The sequence below is a fragment of the Culicoides brevitarsis genome, chromosome 1 (assembly GCF_036172545.1).
Source record: "Culicoides brevitarsis isolate CSIRO-B50_1 chromosome 1, AGI_CSIRO_Cbre_v1, whole genome shotgun sequence".
Lineage (NCBI taxonomy): Eukaryota > Metazoa > Arthropoda > Insecta > Diptera > Ceratopogonidae > Culicoides > Culicoides brevitarsis.
The window spans coordinates 6,769,877-6,788,348 of NC_087085.1; the positions used below are offsets into that span (position 1 = coordinate 6,769,877).

The 18,472-nt window shown below is 27.6% G+C and overlaps 1 protein-coding gene across 1 annotated transcript in view; it reads left to right on the forward strand.

The window, feature by feature from the left end:
* Positions 1-18,472, forward strand: part of LOC134827499 (klarsicht protein) — a 72,350-nt gene that overhangs the window by 48,641 nt on the left and 5,237 nt on the right. Inside the window, exons 5-10 of the mRNA XM_063840170.1 lie at positions 11,605-11,877; positions 13,665-13,760; positions 14,343-14,541; positions 14,604-16,529; positions 16,591-16,865; positions 18,280-18,397. Of these exons, the coding sequence (XP_063696240.1) occupies positions 11,605-11,877; positions 13,665-13,760; positions 14,343-14,541; positions 14,604-16,529; positions 16,591-16,865; positions 18,280-18,397 (2,887 nt within the window). The remainder of the gene's footprint in view (positions 1-11,604; positions 11,878-13,664; positions 13,761-14,342; positions 14,542-14,603; positions 16,530-16,590; positions 16,866-18,279; positions 18,398-18,472) is intronic.

Sequence of the window (18,472 nt, forward strand, 5' to 3'; positions counted from 1 at the left end):
TTTCTTTCATCACTCACTCTTCATTATCTAGTTCAAAATGTACGTGAGATGGGCAAAAAAAGTGAATGTATTTTTGTTGTTGTAAATATTAAAAACACATAATAAGAAGTGTGTCGATCTTTCGCCGGATACAAAAGGTCATAAACGCATTTTATTTATTTAATGATATTGTTCAAAAAAATAACAATTACCGGTTAAGTTACGTTTTTAATGACGATCTGCTAGATTTCTTTTCGTAAACCACAAAAAAACGCATAATCACCAAAAAGTAATTATTATTACAAAAATTGAGTTTGAAAGTGAAAATACTTTATTAATTTTTTTTTTTTTTGAACAATAACTTTTTTTTATACATGCCGAGAAATCATTAGATGTCAGTTTGTTACATGCGTAAGACAAGCGCCCTTCCTACAAACACTTTTCTTTCCGACGTCTATCAAAGTTACGAACAAAAGCCAACTTCTTGCAGCAATAACAAGTCTTGCATAAGCAATGCTTGGGATTCTCGGAAATTTAGTGCAAATCCTATAATTAACGCCACACGAATAATTAATTTATACGTCGGGCAGAGTTGTTTTTATTAAAAGAGAAAAAATTAAAAAAAAAAACTTAGATCGTGCATCGTGTTGTTTTTAATTATCATTTGATGCCGTTTTAAAGCAACGTCTTAGCGGGTGATCTATTGTTGCGTTTCTATGTTTTATCAAAGTGAATAAAAAAAAATTAAAACAAATAAAAATATGACGAAGGTAAAGTTCAATGCTTTACAAAGCGCGATAAAGACCATTAACATGGCCATTTAAATAAATTGAATCACTTTTTTGCGTGACGTTTGCTTCAATAATGATATCATTTTTTTTTTTAATAAAAAATGAATAAAGCCGTTTCAATTTTTTTTTTTTTTTGAACTTTTTGTCCCCCATTTTAAAAGTCAAAAATCCAATGAGGCAAAATAGTTGAAAATTTCATCAAAATTTATCATTTTTTTTTTTATATATTTTCAAAAAATTTCCTAAAATTAAAAAAATATATTTTTAAGAATTTTTGTCTTAAAAATCGTAAATTAACATAAATTTTTTTCCTAAAAATTTTTTTCAAAAAAATTATTTTTTTTATTATTTAAATTTTTTGACAGTTTTTTTTTATTATTTTTTATTTTTTGAAATACTCTGTGAAAAATAAAAAAAAATATTTTTTTTGAAAAAAATTTTTTGGGACAAAAAGTTCGAAATAAATTTGTAATACCTTAAAATCAACTAAAATATTTATTAATGATAAAAACTTTTTTAAAGTTTTGCCATTTTGTATTCCTAAAATTAAAAAATTTTTCTTAAAAATCGTAAATTATTTGAATTTTTCGTTTATTTTTTGTTATAATTTCGAACTCAAATTTTTTAAGGCGTGAGAGGTGTACCTTTTAAAGTTGATTTTTAAGGTATTTGAGATTTGATAATTTAAAATTTAGTTGAAAATTTGAAAAGTGCATCAAAAATTATTTCATATTTTTTCAAAAAAAAAATTAAAAAAATATATTTTTAAGAATTTTTGTCTTAAAAATCGTAAATTAACATAAATTTTTTTCCTAAAAATTTTTTTCAAAAAAATTATTTTTTTATTATTTAAATTTTTTGACAGTTTTTTTTATTATTTTTTATTTTTTGAAATACTCTGTGAAAAATTTAAAAAATTAATTTTTTTTTTGGAAAAAAGTTTTTGGGATAAAAACATTGAAAAAAATTTGTAACAGCCTAAACAGAAAAAAAACGAATGGACAAATAAAGTGACATAATTGATAGCTCATAAATATCATATTTTATGGGCAGTGAACGAGATTTCTTTCTTCGATCTCAACATTATTATTAATAAATATACTTATGAAAATGTCGCACTATAGATAATACAATCGAGTTGCGAGATAAAAAAGGAAAGAAAGTTTTTCATCCAAAATAATAAATTTAGTCCGACATTTTTACATATCAATGTTATTATTATATTTTTGCAAAATATACTCCGCCGGGGTCTTTTTTCAATGCTTTATCTTGGTAACATACATCATGCCGTGTCTTGTTTATAAATTGTGACCAAAATGTATGCACATTTCCGCATCTCCTCATTTGGAAATGAATCACCAATAACGAACATTCCATTTTTCTTATCTTTCATATCATAAAAAAATAATAATGAATGTTACGCATTCTCGAAATGCTACGTGAGTTCAAGTACGAGATCATTAAGTAGATGAACACACACTTTTCTCTTCTAGATTAAAAAGTATTTCATTAACATCCTACACACATATGCAATTTTTCCAACAATGAGCGTTTTTATTTGCGCTAAAACACGCCAAAGAAAGTAGAAGATGATATCTCGCATAATAAACCTTTTTATCATCACAGCAACAGCTATTTATTGTTATGTTCGAGCAACAAAAGGAGGATATCTCGAGCTATAAACATTAATGAATAAGTGCATCCGTGCGAGGAATTTACCACAAACCGAATGAAAAAAGCTTTCAGCGAGTTAGCGGTAGTGAAATAGTAACAAGATGATCTGATTTGCGCCAAAGAACTATCATTAAATTATAGATTTATCGATTAATGAAACGTAAAGTAAAGCGTTGTTGGCAACTAGCTGTTGATTTTTTTCGCTTATACAAATCAGGTTGTTGAACTCTTGCATGTGTTTTGCATTACACTACATCAATCTTCCTTTTTCCATTCATTATTATAACTTTTTTTTACGCTATTTTATTATTAAGGCAGAATTGTATAGAAAATTAATCTATTTTACTTTTGCCTTGCCACACGACGACGACGACGATGTCGAACAATAGCGCTACACTTTTTATTTTGCTATATATTGTTATTATTTTATTTCTTTGGCAGCGAGCTTCATTGGATATTACCACAATTCTAATAACGTTAGGCCGCTCCAAATGAAAATCAAAAATAAAGTCCGATGCCCCATTTCAAAAGTCGAAAATCCAATGGGGCAAAATAAAAAAAAAGTTAAAAATTTCATCAAAAATGACCGTTTTAAAAAATTATGAAAATTTTTTGGTAGCTTTTCATAATTTTTCAAGAAATTTTCAAAAAATTTTTTATGTCATTTTTGATGAAAAAATTTTAAAAATTTTCATGTCATTTTTTATGAAAAAAATTTTTAAAAAAATTTCAAAAAAAATTTCAAAAAAATTTTTATGTCATTTTTGATGAAAAAATTTTTTAAAAAATTTTCAATTTTTATTAATTTTTGGGTTGAAAATCATATTTCATCACAAATTTTTCTTTTCTAAAAATTTTTTTTCAAAAAATTCTTATCAAATTCTTCATCAAAAATTTTATTTAACGCTTATTTTGTCATTTTGTATGAAAATAGTATTTCAAAAATTTTTTTTTTGTATTTTATACATTTAAAAAATATTATTTTTAATTTTAAAAATTATTTTATTTAAAAAAAAATTGTTTTTTAATTTGAAAAACAATTAATTTTTAATATCAATAATAAATTAATTTTTTCTACCTAAATTTTTTTTTTATTTTTAAAATAATTTTAATCAAAAATTTATTTATTTTAAACTTTAATTATTTTTATTTTTTGAAAATTATTTTATTTTAAAAAATTTTGACTTTATTTTTGATTTTTATTTGGAGCGGCCTTATAACATTATATCTACATTAATTTACTTGCTTCATTCGCATCGAACAAGGAAATGTATTTTTTGTCGTTTTCGTTGCGGTGACTTTTTGTCGCACAGTTACATAATTTTTTTTTTCGTAGAAGAGTTTTGCATGTCTCTCAAATGATTCGCAGAGAACGAACAATCAGGTTCAAAAAGGTCGTCAAAGAAGTCTCTTGGGTTAACAACTCCGATAATTTTTATATGATTAACACATAGCAACCTCTCCGTTCTTCATTACATTATTATATTATTTAAAGTTGATTGTTATTAACAACGTATGTTGTTCGGTTATTGCATTCCCTTTTTTTTCATAATGTACTAAAATAATTGTGTGCAAAAAGAAAATTACAGCACAGACCACAAGAGAAGTTGTTGAAAATTGATCCGAGAGTGCACTATTATTTTTATCACACTTTTATAGCAGTCACGTTTCAAACATTACAATATGGAGGTACAGAATACGGTAAATTAAATTAAAAATTGTGTGTTGAAGTGTCTTATCGTTACATACACTCAAATTTCAACATGACTGGGCTTTTTAGCCCAATTAAAACAGTAATTTACACTTCAATGTTTTTTTTTTGTTTCTTACGATGTCACGTTGACGACGTCGACGACAATACAACATTGTAACGAATAAGAAAAAGAGAGAGACATGTTCAATAAAAAGTAGGTAATATGCTTGAGAATTGATATTTTTCGCGTGAGTGTGGCATCATCTTACAAAAAAAAATTACTTATTGATGTGTGTGTACGAATAATTAACTTTAACGAAGAGCACGGTATTGCAATAAAATTATGTTGCCAATTCACGACCCACAACTAAATTTATTTATGATCCATTGTTCTATTTCCTTGTGTTATTTCGTAAAGCGAATCGAATTAAATCTTGAGACAAGAGACATCAAGCTGGAACGAATTCTGGGTTTCTTCTCTTGTCGCAACATTTCTCGCTAATCGCCTTTAGAAACAAGACACTGCTTCATTATATGCTTTTTATTGAAATTCCAATTTTGTCTGTCATCGTGTCACACTTTTAGTTTCATACTGAGAATTCAGATGGCGCTGTAACTTTTTAACGTATTTGGTAATGGAGACATGGGGACATCTTTTGTAATATGTAACTAAAAAGTATAAAACAAAAAAAATGTTTAAAAAAAATTAAAAAATTGAGGGCTCTAAAAAGTTGGAAATAAAGCAATATTTTTCAAAATTTAAGCAAAAGAAAAAATCATGAGAGATCGATTTAAAAAAAACTTTTAAAATAAAAATTTAAAAATGATAGAAATTTTTTTTTTATTAAGCAAAAACTTTAAAAATAATTTTAAAAAAAAATTAAAAAAAATTGTCAAAAATTTTTATTTTACATTTTGAAAAATAAACTTTATTTTTCAAAATTTAAGCAAAAGAAAAAATTATGAGAGGTCGATTAAAAAAAACTTTTAAAATAAAAATTTAAAAATGATTTTTTTTTATTTTCAAAACTTTAAAAATAAATGAAAAGTAATTAAAATAAAATTGTTGTACTTTTTCTTGCTTTTTCTTTTCAACTTTTAAAGGCCCTCAATAAAAAAGCATATTTTTAAAATATTTTTTTTTATAATTTTTTTTTATTTATAATTAACTTTATGGCTTGTTATGCGGAATGAGTGACGCGATAAATAATTACGAATGAATCAAATTACGGGCAATTAAAATATTTTTCGTTACTTCTTTGAAATTAATATGAAAATATAAGCTTGAAGTGACCTAAATCTAATGGAACTCAAATAATAATGTGAATGATAAAAATGTTGTAGAGCCTAATTTAAAGTGAAAACATGAGTTTTATTCAAAAACGATCGTTTAATGAATAAATTTCGACTTATATTTGAATATAAATTTCTAAAAACGAGACAACGAGAAGATTATTGTATTTTTTACTTCGTTTTGACGTAAAAATATAAATGATTCAGAGATTCGACCCTGAGACACGAGCTAATTTTGGCATCGAAGAATTCACAAAAATTCGGGAGCGTGTATCATAAATAACTGTTAAATTATGTATCGTCGAGGTTGTAAGTGTAATTTGCTTTCAGTGATTTATTTATGTTTTTTGTAATTTTTCATCAAAACTAATTTTTTTTTTAGATTTCTTGTTGAAAATGTTTCCGGTTACATTGATTTAGTATTTTCTTGGCATTTCTGTGGGTTACGCTTAACGTCAACGACCCAACAAACGAAAATGTTTGTAAACATTTCATTTAAAGACGATCAATATGTTTGTACATTAAACAATAAAAGTTATTATTTCAACAAATTAACGAAAATTATTCTGAACCTACTCATTTTTTAGTTAAATGCTACGAAGAAAGGTACATAGAACAAAAGAAGAAACGGTATTGCACGCAACCCAACTACCGTTAAAAGAAACTTTGTTAATCAAAAAGATATATACGAAAGTTTATCATTCATGAATAAATTCATTTTTGTTGCGTTCTCACAACAGCACTCGGGGAGCTGCTAAGTGAAGACCCACGCATGTGTCGAACGAATTGCCTTCCTTTTGCATTAGCTTCCTCAAATACAATTATCATGTCGCGCCATCAATTTTGGGGCATGCATGTTAAAGGCAAGAGTTGAGGCAATTGAAAATACTTTTTGTACAGTTACTTACTAAAAAAAATGATCAAATATATAAAGTTTGTAACAATTTATGGTTAATTTAGTGAATGACTCTAAAAAATTTGTTTCTTGACAGCGCAACGATGGATGACCGTTTTTTTCGTTGAAATGTTTCTTTTTGGGAGAGGAGATAGCTTTAATTGAACAATTTATTTTTTGAACAATTGTCTGTTTTGAATGATGATTGCTTTTGCTGGTTTTTTGAATAATGGGAGAAATCGTATTTTTTTTCGCGTTTATATAACAATAAGTGCCTCAAATTCTCTTCTTTTTCTCTTCGCATTCTTTCCTACTTCTAAATGTAGAAAAGTTTTCGTGACCTCATTACTACTGACGCATTATCAAATATGGCTTCTAACATGATCAAAGATTGACGACGGCATGAATAACAAGTGTCGGTGTCCCACTTTTGATTCAACTCAAGTCACATGGAAAATATTTATGATATAAAAACAAATAAACAAACAATCGATAAAACATTGTTTCTCTCATTCATTGCTATTTGCTTTGCTATTACAAACCCATATATTCGACCCATATGCCGAGAGAGAGAAAATATTTTTACATTATTTTTGATGATAAGGCATGCAACAACGACAACAAAGGAAGCCTCTTACAGTATTAAATGAGCATTTAAGCATAATTTGCATACAATCGTTTTTACATTTGTTTACTTTCGTTTCTTTTGATTTTTTTTTTCATACATAGTCATAAAGTAAGGCGCATCAAACATTTGAAACTTCCGTCATTAGTGTATTCAAAATAATAAAATTCACGTGTTTGATTCCTCTCGTCATTAACGAGTTGAGTTAATATCACGTTCTTATCCATCATTTCCATATCCGATCTCTGACATGCCTAATTATGTATTACACACATCGACATGGAACAATTATTTCCCAATATCGTATGTCACATGTATTTTTTTTTTTAAATTTAACATTAAATATTTAGGCAGGGGGAAACCAAAATTGTTTCCGTTCGAGTAATTTCCATATTCATAATTTCACTTAGTTTCTGAATCTGAAAATAAACAAAAAAAAATATATAAAAAAATATTAAAAAAAAAATATTTAAAAAAATATTTAAAAAAAACATTTAAAAAAATATTTAAAAAATTAAAAAAAGTATTTAAAAAAATAAAATCAAAAAATATGTAAAAAAAAATAGTTTTTGCCACAAAAAAAAAAGTCAATAAAAATTTAAAAAAAAATATTTAAAAAAATATAAATTTGAAAAAAAATTTATTTAATGAAGTAAAATTTTTTGAAATTTTTTTTTCGCGCTAAACATTTTTTGAGTCATAAGAATCACTTTTCTCCATGAAACATATGCTCGGAAACGCATAGTTTTTGCCACAAGTGTTTAGTTTCAACTTTTGTAAGGCAAAAACAATATAAATTTTATAATTTTATAAAAAACTAAAAATGGAACGATGAATGTCAATCAAAACAAAAGGTTCATGCAAAAAAAAAATTTTTTTGTACAATTTCACTCGAATTTCACAATGCAATGTTCCAAAGCTGTCATTATAATTAATCGTTTCTGACATATTCTTTTTTTTTGTGAACAGATTTCAATTCACCATTTCAAGCAATTTCGCATGTCAAGTGTTACAATGGTTGGTCACCGTTATAATTTTCGTGCAGAGCCATCAGAGACAGCTTTACGAGTCAAATAGATGGATTTTCAGTAGCCATTGCTGTGATTTGCTTTCGTGCAGTTAGTAAAGTAACGGAAAAGAGAAGCGTCGCGTCATGTAAAGTCGCAAGTCAAGTCAAAAAAAAAAATGTTTAAACAACTTGGACAATATGGAAGCATTTGAATGCGATCAAAATGAATATAATTAATGATAAAGAAGTATGAAGTTAACGTCGCGTCGTCGTGTGATGCCAACTTTCGATGTTTATTTACGTGATTTTTGCTTTAAAACTATCATTAAAACGTCATTTACCTTCAAGTTGAAACTGCTTGACATTCGTAAGTGATTTTGTAAAAGGACTTTTTTTTTTGTAAGACTCTCGATCGATATTCATGCTAATGAACTTTAGCTAACTTTAGTGCTATATGGCGAGTTGATAATATTACTCGAAGGCTAATAATACCACACCTGTTTCATTAATAACATTTATTACCTCTTTTTCTGTGTGTGTTTGAATGTGATATTTTGACATTCCCCATAATAGTAAAAAAGCAGAATGTTCGTAAATAAACATATGAAAAAACGGCGTCAGTACCCTTTTGTTACTTCTCTTTTTTTTTGTGTTAAAATAATAGAGAAACACGATTTTATTCATTATTTTAATAGAGAACACACTTCGGTTAATAGCTCTTTTTGTATTACATTCATTTATTGTGTAATCATCATTATTGTTGTTATTAATAATCGTAATTTCATTGTAAGTCGACGGTAACTCGAGTCTCTGAACATAAATAAGTTGTCTTCGTTTCAAATTTGAATAACTAAATATATGGCAAAAAGTTCAGTAAATTTTCTACCATAAGTGAAAATAATCATAAATTGATGATGACGTTGCATGTGTGCTTCCATTTGCTACCACAAAATAGATAACAAACGCTTCCAACACTAATTTTTAATCAATTTTATGTTTTTTTTTTCATGTTGTATGTTTTTACAATTTTTATATTGATTTTGCTCTACAAAATTTGTTCATGAGAGGTAATCTCGAAAACTATACGTCTCAGAGCATATGTTTCATGGAGAAAAATGTTAGTTATGATTGGCTCGATGTTTTTCGCGAAAAAAAAATTTGAAGAAATTTGAAAAAAAATTTCACTCATACAATTTACAAAAAAAAAAAAATATTAAAAAAAATATTTAAAAAAAATATTTAAAAAAAATATTAAAAAAAAAAATTGAAAAAAATAAAAAAAAAATTTAAAAAAATATTTAAAAAAATATAAAAAAAATATTAAAAAAAAATATTTAAAAAAATATTTAAAAAAATATTTAAAAAAATATAAAAAAAAATATTTAAAAAAAAATATAAAAAAAAATATTAAAAAAAAATATTTAAAAAAATATAAAAAAAAATATTAAAAAAAAAAATAAAAAAAAAATATTTAAAAAAATATATTAAAAAAAATATTTAAAAAAATATTTAAAAAAATAAAAAAAATATTTAAAAAAAATATTAAAAAAAAAATATTTAAAAAAATATTTAAAAAAATGTTTAAAAAAATATTTAAAAAAATATTTAAAAAAAAATATTTAAAAAAAAAAAAAAAAAAAAAAATTAATTTAAAAAAATAAAATTGAAAAAATATATTTAATGAAGTTTTTAACTTCTAAAAAAATTTATTTAGCAAAAAAAGAAGTAAAAAAAACTATAAAGTTGAAAAGTTCATTAAATATATTTTTTTTTAATTTTATTTTTTTTTTTAAATATTTTTTTAATGCAATTACGTTGCTTCCTGTTCAGTAGTAAGTCGTTAGATGTTAGCGAAAGAGAAGAAAAAAAAATACGCATCACGATATGGAATGCGTGGAATGCAATTCTCATAAACATTAGAGAGAAAACTATAACACGACACGAATGTTATGAATCAAAAAGTAAAGCAGGTAGTGCAATATGTTTTTTTTTCTTGTGCGTAAAACGAAGAAGAAGATGATGATGGGCGCGAATAAATGTGTGTCATTGGGACAATCCAATTTAAGTTCTCACGATTGTGTTTGCAGGTCATAAAATGGATGCTTAAAGGGAAAGGGTTTTAAACAAGTGTTCACACTTTTTTTTTTGTTTGATACTTAGATAACTCGGGTAATAAATCTTGTGCGAGTTTAACAAGTACTTATTATTATTTATGTGTTTTGATGCAAAACAAAGATATAAAAAGTGCACCAAAGAGGTAAAAGGCATGCAGCAATGAAAATCTATGAAATACCTGAATAATTTATGTAATTTGTCTTGTCTTGTGTTGTCGTATCGCGTTTCAATGCTCTTTACACACTCATTTCATGCACAGTATAAAGATGTTTCCTATCTTGTTAATAGCAGTTATCATTTACATTCATCGATATTGCAAATCAATTAATCTTAAATGTCCATGTTGTACTCTCTCGCTGCGCCGTGGCTTCTGATTTTACGTTAATTTAACTTTTTACTCCGGCGGAATATGATACAAAACGTTGTCGAGCTGTCTAATTATGTATTTATGTCTAATTAGAGAAAAACAACGTCGACAGGTTGCTCGAAACATTTGGATGACAAAAAACGGTGACTTCATCAATTTGGACTTTGTTAACAAGTTTTTTCAACTTTTTCAATCATTTTTTGACAAGCAATGTCAAGAGCTAATGATGAAATACCATTGTCAATTATTTTGTCACTTAAGAACGTTTTCGCAGATTTTTTTGGTTGTTAAAAAAAAATCAAGATTTTTCGAATCATCCAATAATAGAACTGACAAACGGAAGATGAGCTCAAATTTCAAGTAGCGTGTTTTTTTTCGAAACATTCAAACATGAAATGCGTTAAGTAATCGTAAATCATAATTGATTTAAGACGTTGAAAGATTAGTTATATTGTTATGTTGAGTGTTCCGGCAAAAGTGAGAACGAACAAGGAAAACGTTACTTTATTGTTCGAGAGTTGTAAATGAAATACAAAATGAAAGTGCAAGTGATATGTTCGAATTTGTCGTAATTTATGACTTAGTTGAACGAACTTTGATTTATTTTAAAAGTTTTGTATGTTCATTGATTTCGTTATTTATGAAGACGTAAAGTCCTTCAACAACAGCGCGTTTCGAACGATTGAACTTTTAAAAAAAAACCACACAAAATATAATAAAGTTTGCATAATTCAAACACAAATCATAAAACATGAATTATGTTAGATCAATGTTTGATCATTTTTACACTTGACTGCCCGTTGAGCGAGCGGCTCGAGGCAGTTTTTTCATTCAAAAAGTGTAAAAATAAATAACACACGGTTTTGGTTTGCTTTGTTTACTTAGCAACTTATGTAACGCTGCTTGTTAAGAGTTATGTTACAATTGAACATATATTACCTGCAAGCTGAAAACATAATTTTCTCAATTTTGGAACCATTACTTTGAAATAATAATTATGAGAATCTCAACAATTCTTTTTTTTTTTCGAATTATTCTCTGTAACTATTGTTTATTTCGCAGAAACCTTCATGCTTCAAAAATCCGTTTTTTGCAATCACACGTCGACTATTTAAAGAATTCTTGCATTTATTAATTTTTTTTTATTTTTTTTCTAATTTTAGGAATTACATCGTGAGATTGTATCACAAGCAAGAGCTGTAGCTGCGAGTATTAGAGCTTCTGAAAAAGACAATATCAAGCAGAATTTATCCAACAGTTCGTCGAGTGCATCAGCTGAAAACGAGAGTGAAAATTCGCCATCGCCAAGCAATAGCAGCAAGAATAAAGACGAACCTCCAATTAATGCATTAGAACGTCGATATCACTTGTTGTACTTAAAAGCAATCGAAGTACAGTGCCTTTTGGAAAATTTGTTGGAGAGAAAACAATCACCCGTAAGTTATACCGTATTGTAAATAATTCTGAAAAAAAAATTTAACGAAAGTAGAAGACAAATTTCGATATTTTAACATTTTTGCAATTTTTTTGTATTTCTGTTCCTGATGTCAAAATTAAGCAAATCAATTTTAATTAGTTCCGCAATTTAGATTCTGAACTGATACATAAAAAATTTTGAAAAAAAGTTATTTTTATATTTTTCAATTTACAATCATGTAAAGAAAATTACATTTTTTTTAATATTGAAAAAAAATTAAAAAATTTTAAAAATTTTTAATTAATTAAATTATAGTTTTTTTAGGTAAATTTTTTTTTTTAAAATTTTTTTTTTTTTTTTTTTTTTATTTTAAAGCGACTCGATTCAAAGTCTGGAAAAAATTTTGATACAAAAAAAAAATAATTTTTATTTAAAAAAAAAATTTAAAATTTTTTTCAATTTAAAACCTTTATATAAGAAAATTACGTTTTTGAAAAAAAGTTTTTGGGACAAAAAGTTTGAAAAAAAAAATTTGGAGCGGCCTTAATTAATCTTTAAAAAAATTTTTAAAGTAAATTTAATTTTTTTAATTAAATTTTTTTTACGTATTTTTTACATTTTTTATTTTTTTTTAATTTTCAAGCGATCAACGAGACATTAAAAGATAATTTCCGTATTTTTAATTAAAATATCATGCAAAATCTAAAATTTTACTCAATTCAGTTTTTTGAACTTCAAAATTATTTCTCTTAACTTCAAAATTAGCCTTCTCTTAAATTATCTAAATTTTTTTCCATATCAATTTGTGTGTCAAAAAATCATAAAAAACACATTATTTTTTAACAATGCAATATTGTGACATCATCAACTAATCTCTGACTTATGAACATGTTGGTACCTTTTGTTATGTCGTACATCAATGCTTAAAAAATTACTGAAAATGGAGATTTTAGTGTTTTATTGTACACACATTAACCAAAGTTAACGTTACTATTGCCTACTCATGCATTAAAAAAATGCTTTTAAAGACAATAGAATTTTGGGTTAAATAAAATTGTGGAAAATTTTATGCAAATTTCGTGGGCTCTAAACTTTTGTACACTAAAAAAAATTTACGACAGTATTTATGTTTATGAGAATTTAATACACTAAAGCTATATTGAGGTTTATGATTTAATCGGCAGAGTCATGAACATTTTCCATAAAAAAAAATTATCAACATCTTAGTTTCTTTGTTTTATTTTTTTTTTATTTTTTTACAACAATGTTTAGTTTTATGTTTTAAGCGGATTCCATTCACTTTCAAATTTTTGGTTCATGTTCAGTTGACACTTTTTAAAACATATATTGGGATTAGCAACGGATTAAATGGAACATTTTTAGCGTCTTTTAATCGTGTTATGCAATAAAAATCGATTAACAGAGCTTTTTTTGTACAATTTACTTCCCACATACCTACTTTGAACATGAACGTTCGAATTATGGTAAAACAAGGTGCAAAAAAATACGGTCGATTTTTAATAATATAGTTTTCAATAGTAATGGAACATGATCGGCGATCATATGTTAGCAATTCTACAAATAATAATTTTTGTTCATTATATTCTTATCTAAAGCGGCAATTATTTAACGAGTCACGAGCGAAAAGCACGAGCTAATAAAACTTAGCAAATTCTGCTTGTTTAGAGGAAAAGTTTCGTTGTTCATAAACAAGTTCTTCAAGGTTAATTGAATATGTGTCTTCTAATAGATTAGAATTATCATCCAGCATAGTAAATAAATTTTTAATTTTTATCTCTCTTACAGACGCCATCAACATCGTCTTCTTCCTCAAGCGAAAACGACGAACCCGCAGCAAAACACGTACGTTTAACGGGAGCTTTTAGTGACGTTCAATCAGATGTAAGTGTTTTAGACAGCTCCAAATTAATTTCAAACTTTTTGTCCCAAAAACTTTTTTTTAAAATTAAAAAAAAAAAATGAAATACTTTTTCATACAAAATGAGAAATATTCAATGAATTTCTTATTCAAAATTGATTTCAGCAGAATTCAATTTAACTAAAAAATTTTACATAAAAAAAAAAAAAAAAAAAAAAAATTTTTAAAAAAAATTAAAAAATAAATTAAAAAAAAAATTAAAAAAATTTTTCATAAAAAAAATTAAAAAATAATTTTTCATAAACAAAATTTTTTGAAAACATAAGTTCGATAATTTTAAAAAAACATTTTTAGAGACGAAATTTTTTGTAAAAATATTATTTTCAATACAAAAGTTTAAAAAAATTAAATTTTTTTTTTTGAAAATTTATTAAAAATATATGAAAATTTACCAAAAACAGGTCATTTTCGATAAAATTTTTATTTTTTTTTTTTAATTTTGCCTCATTGAATTTTCGGTTTTTGAATTTTTTTTGGGCATGGGACAAAAAGTTCAAAATTATTTTATATAAAAAAATAACATGATAATTTATTGATCATTACAGGACGATTGGATTGCATTAAGACACAAAAACGTATTAACAGACATCTCAAACACCGACGCGTTTGAAGCTGATTCTGAGGGCAGTGATAATGATCAACTGCTTAAAATTGCAATTAGTTCAACAACAAGTACAAATTCCGATGGCCCGCCAACTATCATGAGTCCTCATTTTAAATTTGTAACAGACAAAATGGAGAAAGGTAATTTTTTTTTTATCAAAAGTAAAAAAAATTCGCTAAATTGTTCATTTGTTTGTTTTTAGATATAAACACAACGGAAACAGATAACATTGATATATCGATCGGGCAATCGACAACGACGTCAGTTACTCATACAACAACAGTTAGTTCGCCGCAATTCGATAGCCCCAAACTTTGTACAGTGAAAAAACGCCCGAAAAAAACAGATCCAGCGGCAAAATTCAATCGTTCAAACCGCAAATCCAAGAATTGCGGAACTTTTTATTTCAAACATGCAGATACGGATAATGAGGGAAACCATACAAACGTCACGACAACTGATGGCGGCGAAGAAACGGGAACAGAAGATGAACAATGGATTTTTACAACGGGAGAAGTAGATGATGAAAATAATCCCATAGACGAGGATGACGAGCAAGAGCAAAACGAAGAAAAGAAAATTCCTAATTTCAAGAGACATTTGAGTTTTACAGATGATGGAATAATTGAATCGCATAGCGAAACTCACAGTAATTTAGTTGAAGTAGCAACAAGTACTGTAACAGGAGCAGTTACAGAAACGAACTTTGTTCAAGAAAGCGGGCATACGAGCAAAATTTCCTACATTTGTGTAACAAAAGCAACTAAAGAATCCATTCAAAAATTAGTGCTTGGCGCAGAATCATTAGTACGAGATGAAGTTATCATGAAAGCTCAAAATTTCCAAGCAAGTGTTTCGGGAAGAATGAGTCACGCAACTGCTACAATCCATAAACAAGAAAGTCTTTTACAAAGTCCCAAAATTCGTCGCGTTCAAGAATGGTTGGAACATCAACCAATATCAATGTCGGGCAATGTAATGCCTGTTACAGGATTATTGAGTACCGATTGCGAGGCATCTGGCGAAGCATCTGACGATACGGACGAAGATATTCGACAAGAAGATTCCGATACCTCGAATTCCTTGGGAGTTACAGATTCGCAAGTGACTTTCATGCGACATGATAGTCAAGCAACAAGTGTCGACAATTGTTTGGGCGCTTCTTCGGGCGATTTATTGACAAATTCAAGCGGAAAAGAAACCTCAAGTACTTCAAACACAACAAAATCACAAACAATTGAGCTGCGAATGAACTCAAAGAGAGCAACAAACCGCCCATGGTCTGTTTCATGCATATCGCAACTCGAAACTGCCGTTCCGCTCACAAGTAGCAATCAAGATAGCAACTTCAGCATTAGCGAAAGTGCATTAGACACAATTTCACTGCCAAACATGCCAGCTGGAGGAGTTAAGAGCGAAGAATCGACTCCCGTACACAAAAGAACGTTGCGCAAACGTCGTATTCGGAATAGAAAACGAGCAGTTCGAAAACTCGATGCGAATATTGCAGTTCAAGTCGCTCTCGGAAATCTCGTGACAAACGAACGTCAAGTCGAAGTACATGAGAATATTATGACCCAATCGATTGATTTGTCTTCCGTTGATACGCCAAAATGTAACGAAGAAGAAGAAGAAGATGATGTTGTAAAGCCCGACTTCAAAATTGGATCTGTTACAAAAGTTTATGCCCAAACATTGGGCCCGTTAGCTGCTTTGTCGCGTTATAATTTGGGCGATACGCCAATTAAAGAATCTCCGGATATGCCTGATTCGTCGCAACGATCAGGTACTGAAGAATTGAGCAGTTTCGAACAAATGTGGGATAATTATCAGGAAAAATACATGTCAGAACCATATTCGGAAGATCGTGACACAGATGCTGCTAAACGATTACTCGAATTCGGCGACGATTATCGTAATTTCTTGGATTCACAATCGGATGCGTGTTCATCTCTTTCCGCGGCACAAGGATTGGATTCGATTTCGCCTCCGCGTCACAGACGATTTATCGGAGGAGCACAAACTCCATCCGATAAGGGAGATAGCTCATTGGAAGTGAAGAAACGACGACTTTTGGAATTGTCTGAATTTGAAAGACGTCGTAAAAATCTCAACAAAATGTATGATGGTAAGTTTTCACAAAAAAAAAAAAAAAAAAAAAATTCTAAATTTTTTTTTTTGTTTTACAGAAGGTCGAAAATCTTTAGATTGTGCTCCAATTAACGAAGACGAAGATCGTGCATCTCTTCCGAAAATGTCTCCTGAAAAGGGAAATCGTAAAGAAAGTGATTCTTCCATTCGCCGTCGTTCCTTACGTCAACGCAAAAGTGCTTCAAGCTCGTCTGCCGACTCGGATTCCGATAACGATCAGGATATCTGTAATTTACTCTCACAAAGCAGAAGTCGCGTTGAAAATGTCGAAGCATTACGTGTTCGTCATCATCTCCTTCGTCCCGAAGATTATGTAAGAACCGATTTATTTCTTTGTAGTTTTTGTCTTCCATACTGTGTGCCGAAAAAGAATGAGTTGTTGTCGAAAAGTTGTCCGTCAATTCAACGCAAAAATTGTTCTCGTAAGAAACCGAATATGATTCGTCGTCGCAGAGCTCAGTCACTTAGAAGTTCACGCACAAGCACACATTCACAGTCGAGTTTCTATGAAACTAATTTGTGCGGACCTGTAATTGTTTTTACGAATAATGTTAAATTTGTCGTTTGTATGTCTTTGATAACAATTTTTACATTTATACTTGTTTTTATCCATATTTATTGTCAAATAAGATAACAAATCTAGTCATATTTTTAGAGTTTTGATTTCATTTCAGTCCATTTCCTTTGAAAAAAGTCAAACGCGCAACATGAGGAGAGGGGAGAACGTTATTTCCCCTCTTTTTCATAGTATCTTTCGCTAAAGAATGTTAACTTGAATCATAGTCGAAAAAAATTTTTTTTTTTATTTTTTTAGGCAGCTCCAAATGAAAATCAAAAATAAATTCCAATATTTTAAAAAGAATTTTTAAAAAGAAAAAAAATTAAAAACTATTTTCATACAAAATAACAAAATTTTAACATTTTTTGAGCATTTGATGTTTTCCTAACTATCTACTATGAGATTTGCTATTTAAAAATTAATTTTACAAAAAAAAATAAAATTAAAAAATTAAAAAAAAAAGTTAAAAAATTTCATAAAAATAATTGTAACAAAATTTAAAAATATTTTTTTATGAGTAATATTGTGAAAAATATTTTTGGGGAAGAAAATTCAAGTTAAAAATGATTTTCGAAACAAAAATTAATTAAAATTGAAAATTTAAAAAAATTTTTTTTTTTTGAAAAATTATGAAAGTACACCAAAAATTATAATTCTGGATAAAATTTTAATTTTTTTTATTATTTTTTTTTTTGCTCAATTTAAAATGAAGCATCGGACTTTATTTTTAATTTTCATTTGGAGCGACCTAAAAAATTTAATAAATGTTCCTCTCGTGAATTTCTTTGTTGATGGATCAATTATAAAAATTTAATAAAACCCTATACTAATTTTTACGTGTGCTTCGTTTCGCGATGCAGGTTTCACTGCCTTACTTTTTTTTGTGTAACATTCGTTTTTTCTCGTTACTTCATTATCATTTTTAAAAGGCAGTTCAACACAAATCGTTGATCGTCACCATAAACGAATGTGTATACATAAAAAAAAAGTATCATTAAAAGGTGTTTGTGTATGCTCTGTGACTCGAACGCGAAACGAAATTGAAAACCGATTGTTCGTTTATTTATATTTTTTTGCAAGTAGGTGTTTGAGCATGAGTGATTTGTAATAATTTTCGCACATAAACGATTTTTTTTTTCGATTTATTAATTTTTTTCGTTTTTTGTAGGCGGAAATAATTGCTACTTGCACAGAGAACATCAAGTGTTTGGAAACAGTCCTCAAAGGTCCATCAAATTCTGGCAATCATCATTTATTATCAGCAGTTCGCGCCCAACAAGCTCGAGGTAAGCAATTAGTTAGAAGAAAACAGTTGGACAACATACTCGAAGAATACGATGAGACAATCTTTAACGACTTGC